This window comes from Penaeus chinensis, chromosome 15 (assembly GCF_019202785.1).
Source record: "Penaeus chinensis breed Huanghai No. 1 chromosome 15, ASM1920278v2, whole genome shotgun sequence".
NCBI classification, from domain to species: domain Eukaryota; kingdom Metazoa; phylum Arthropoda; class Malacostraca; order Decapoda; family Penaeidae; genus Penaeus; species Penaeus chinensis.
Window position 1 is genome coordinate 4,137,993 of NC_061833.1, and position 5,000 is coordinate 4,142,992.

Sequence of the window (5,000 nt, forward strand, 5' to 3'; positions counted from 1 at the left end):
AAGACGAAAAAACAAACGGCGCTGACAAGGCACACACTGCTGCATCCAAAAGCTTTCCGATGACAAAGCTCTACATCCAGGGCAGTATGCCATTCCATCTGAATTACAAGAAGCTCTTGGGTCTGCTGTATCTTGCCGTCCTTCTATCAGAGGAGGAGATTTTGCTGATGGATATTATCAGGTGAGGTAGGGCTTGTAAGATGCTAACTCTGTGTACAAGTTGTATCAAGTTCCTGATGTAAGCTTTGGGATTCTTAAGCTGAAATTGTAATAGAATAATTTGCCTTTAATCAATTAGGCATCGCAAGCGTTTATCATGTGACATATATTCTTTACTTATTTAGCAAAACTACCTGCCAGCTTCAACAAGGACCTCACTACAGTCTCTTCCCACAGATGGTGCCGAGAAGGCCACATCCCCTATGTGTCAGCGCAGAACCTGCTGAAGGAGGACATGAAAATGATCCGGGAAGACATGGGAGTGTTCAGGAAGATGGTAGTCCCCACGGCAGATGCGATTCAAGAAGTTGCAGGGAAGATGGCTGCCTTCCTTTCAATCCAGTACATACCACTCCCTAGGGAGGATATGATCATTGAGAGGATTGTAGAGAGCCTTCGGTTGCCAGGTGAGGAATTCTAGTTATTGAACTATGTGGTATTGAAGTTCATGTAAAGGGGGTGTTTCTTATTTTATGTCTAGTAACAGGTTTCTTTGCTTGTCTGATGTTATGATAAGTAAATGTATAATGAAGAAAATGAGAAAAAATTAAGTGATAAAAGGTATATTTAAATGTCTGCATATATGCAGGTGAGTAAGGGTATTTATTAGTGTGTTGCTAAATGCCTAGACAGTTGTCCAGCTTTTGGTTGTGTATATAAGACATCATCACAGTGATTGGTATATAGACCTGATGTGATGTGGCGTAACCCAGCGTCTGTGATTATTCTTCATGAAGGGAAATGTCTCCCATCACCAATGGGTTCATTGTCTGTTCCATTAATTTTAGTCTTATGTTTCCATCATTAGTTCCTCTCTGCCAACCAACACACTTCTTCTTTACTTGGTTAGAATAAAGTCTTTTCATCACTAAGAATTGCTCATGCAGCTGCTTGTGAAAATAGTCCTAGTGACTGTTGTCTAATAGGAATTCCAAGATTTATCTATGAGAGAGACAATATTACTCATTAATTTTCTGCACAATGCCAGTGTATCATTAGAGATAGTTGTAGAATCATAGAGTGAGATTGATTTATTATTTCTGGTCATGCATTCATTAGAATTGTTATAGAATAGCTAGTATAAAGAAAGGTCCACCTCTTCTGTTTACCATCATCAGCTCAGCCTTATAGAGTCATAGCTATATCCGGCCCCAATCTTGCAGAGGCTGTGAGCTCCATGGCCAAAGACCTGGTGCATCACAGCAGGTGCAAAATCGACTACACTTTCTGCTTGCGTGTCCCCGACTTGGAAGCGATTGCCATGGCTTCTGTAATATCCGTCGTGAAACTGTGCTGTGGCCTTGATGGCTCTCAAGAAGTAAGGCTCTCACAAGCAGCTAAGATTATGAATGAACACCATAAGGACAAACCCGCCTGGACACATCTCTTTTCCTGGGAGGAGTGGGAAAGGTAATTCATTATTGTCATGGAGTTATCAGTCTTGTTAGTTAACTCAAAGCTGACTGTGATTTTACTTTATTGATTGTTTTTACAAATAGATGGCTACACTTATACTAAGTCACCAATGAGCCAATTACCAGTACTGCTTGTCTCGCCTGTTTACCTTTTTCCTCAAGTTACGAAAATATTTTGCGTTATCTTATTTTGCTGTTACGAATGTTTATAACATTGTAGTAATTATAATATCTATAATAGAAATAACATCGATATTCATAGTATATGAATATGCTTCAAAATAAGTCAAAAGACCATATACTTACTTATCTGTAGTATATTCATGAATATTTAATCTTAATCAAGTATAGGACTAGATTCCTTGTTTAGTTCAACAAATTCAACTCCACATATTTTCTGACTTTTGTTATAAAAAAAAAAGGCAACACACTAGAATTGCCTGTGATATTTCACATGGTCAGTAACTGTGAAATAGTTTTTTTACCTTGTAATATAATTCAAAATTTCCACTTTTGCACAAACTTTTCCAGACAAAAAGAGAGAATCATAAGAAAAAAGTTTTTACGCATTGAACTCACAGCTATGGTACTGGTGGTTCCTTTGCATACATTAACCCAATGGCGACGGGTCACGGCTATCGCCGTCATAACAATACGCACGATGTGAGGCGTGCGGCTGTCCGTAACGGCGCCGCGCCAAAACGCTCCGAGGCAATGATTCGGCTTGATGGACCGATATCACGCGCTCAGAGTCGGCGCGCTGCCGCCGTTCGCCAGAGCGTAGAGTTTTTTTTAATTTTCTATACCCAGTGCCATTGGGTTAACAGTACAAAAGTGATATATAATAGTCATCTTACTGGTCAAAATCTGTTATGATGAATAACTCTTTCCATTTTGCTCTTTCTTTGGTAGAAGAAAGTACAAAATTTATGGTAGCTGTTAAGTTTGCCTTTCCAGTGTGTCATAATAAATAAACTCAAAAAGTGTGTCATAAATGTTTAATTTGAATCCAATTTCAGGCACATGAGTTCTCTGGTGTGGTTTTGTAGCCAAGTAGATGCAGTATTTGCACACCATTTCAAGTCATTTGGCACTGGAGGAGTCAATGCCAAGATTCTTTCTCAGTTTTATTGGGAAGAAGGGATTTGGAGAACACCAAAGACTATTACAAACTATGGTAAAAAAAAAAGACTGCTTAGTTAGATATATATTATTTTATGAGATATTCAAAGTATGTAATTTTGTGATGAATAATTTATCCATCAATAGCAATGATACTTTATAATCACAATGTTTTTTTGAGTTATGTACGTACTTTTTCTTTTCTTTCTTCAGGGCATAATGAAGCTGCTTACAAGATAATAGAGAAGTTTTTAGACTTCCAGGGAAAGCCCTTGGAAGATATGGTAGATCAGAACACTGTTTTAAGGATGTCTAGGAGTCCTTTTATGGATATTGTGAGCAATTTCTTGGTGAAGTTTAAGGATGACAAAGATAAATCCATTCAGCAGTTAGTTAAGGTAAGAACACTGTCTTTTATAGTCTCTCTCTTTCTCTTTATCTCAGCGTGCTTTTCTCTTTCTCTGTGAGTCTGTATGCTTCCCTTCTTTTTCTATCTCACGCCATTCTCTCCCACGCTCCATTCTTTTGTGTTTGTTTTCTTGAAATATGTACAGTTATCCTAAAAGTCTTTGGCTCTGTGGTGACTTTCCTTGTTACCACTGTTATTCTTCCATGTTATTTATGATACTCAACTCTTCTTTTGCATGCCAGATTGGCAGGAGACTGCAGAGGAAGTCTTTCAAGACTCAGAAGATAAACTGGGCAGCTGATCTAAAAAATGTCCAGGCAAAATTGGCAAAGTGTGGCTCTAACCTCACTCTGCAACCTCAGACTCTTTTGGACCACAAAGATAATCACAACAAGAATAATAAAAGCTCTAATTCCAAAATCCATTCCAAGAGTAACATAGATCTGGAAAATCCCATATTGGATGAATCAGAACAGAAGCTTTTGATACCACAGCCTCACAGAAATATCTGGAGGGCCAACTGGACACATAAAAATCGTGTTGAAGCATGGAATTCCTGTCCAGCGACTTACAAGTGGATAATCAATCTTGGCAGCCTGATGATTGAGACACATAGAAATAGGCTATTGTATTACATTGAAATTTTTGAAAAACTTAGATAGGAATGTCTTAAAGTAGTAGTTGCTGTACTGACTGAAGCCTGACTTCCATATTAAAAAAAAGAAAAAAAAATAATAATGGAAGGTCACTGACTTCTGAAATACTGACATTTTTGGTTGTGTATATTTTATTATAGAATATAGATAGTCCTTGTTAACATTGTTAATCTTGTAACAAAGTGAGGCCTCAGGACTGCCTCTGAAATTGGTAAGATATATTATAGTATGTAGAAATGATTACTTGACCTAATGGAGCTATTTATGGAACATCAGTACTACTCTGTGATACTACTCGCTCTGTGAGAAACATTGTTTGACTACCAGTCTTGGTAGCCCTCTAATGATTCAGTTATCATTCAACTGTCAAAGTGCTATTTCCATTTAAAATCTAAAATATTGGTCAGAATATTTACATAGTTGCTCTCTACACAAAGCCACTTGTAGAGCACAAAACCATTATGTAGTTGAAACTGTACCATCAATATATTTCAAATATACTAGGAAGAAACGTATCTGGACAAAGTACTGCAGTTACTTCATTCCTTCCTAATTTGGCTTCTCAATATGGACCCTACTGGTATTGTCAATGGTGTCACATTTCAGAGGAATCTGCCACACCGCATTATTTTCTCCTTTTAGTAATCTGTGTAATGTGGTAGTAGAATCTGATCTGCATATGACCACAAAACAGCACAGCATGGCATATGTGTGTGTGTGTGTGTGCATGTGTGTGTGTGTGTTACACACACTCACACTCTCTCTCTCTCTCACACTCTCTCTCTCTCTCTCTCTCTCTCTCTCTCTCTCTCTCTCTCTCTCTCTCTCTCTCTCTCTCTCTCTCTCTCTCTCTCTCTCTCTCTCTCTCTCACTCTCACTCTCTCTCTCTCTCTCTCTCTCTCTCTCTCTCTCTCTCTCTCTCTCACTCTCACTCTCACTCTCACTCTCACTCTCACTCTCTCTCTCTCTCTCTCTCTCTCTCACTCACTCACTCACTCACTCACTCACTCACTCACTCACTCACTCACTCATTCTTTCACATTCACACTCAAACTCGTATTCACATTCACATTCATACTCGTACACACATACACACTCATCATCATTTACATACACATACATCATACACAGATACATACATATTGCAATTTTGGGATTGTTACCACATTAATAAGAGAA

The 5,000-nt window shown here is 38.3% G+C and overlaps 1 protein-coding gene across 1 annotated transcript in view; it reads left to right on the top strand.

Annotated features, from left to right (window-relative positions):
* LOC125032794 (TATA box-binding protein-associated factor RNA polymerase I subunit B-like) overlaps positions 1 to 4,336 on the top strand; it is an 11,920-nt gene extending 7,584 nt beyond the window's left edge. The window contains exons 8-13 of the mRNA XM_047624169.1: positions 1 to 181; positions 397 to 626; positions 1,383 to 1,629; positions 2,654 to 2,811; positions 2,970 to 3,154; positions 3,408 to 4,336. The exon at positions 1 to 181 is cut by the window's left edge and continues 71 nt beyond it. Coding sequence (XP_047480125.1) covers positions 1 to 181; positions 397 to 626; positions 1,383 to 1,629; positions 2,654 to 2,811; positions 2,970 to 3,154; positions 3,408 to 3,827 — 1,421 coding nt within the window. The 3' untranslated portion in view covers positions 3,828 to 4,336. The remainder of the gene's footprint in view (positions 182 to 396; positions 627 to 1,382; positions 1,630 to 2,653; positions 2,812 to 2,969; positions 3,155 to 3,407) is intronic.
* The last annotated feature ends 664 nt before the right edge of the window (positions 4,337 to 5,000 follow it).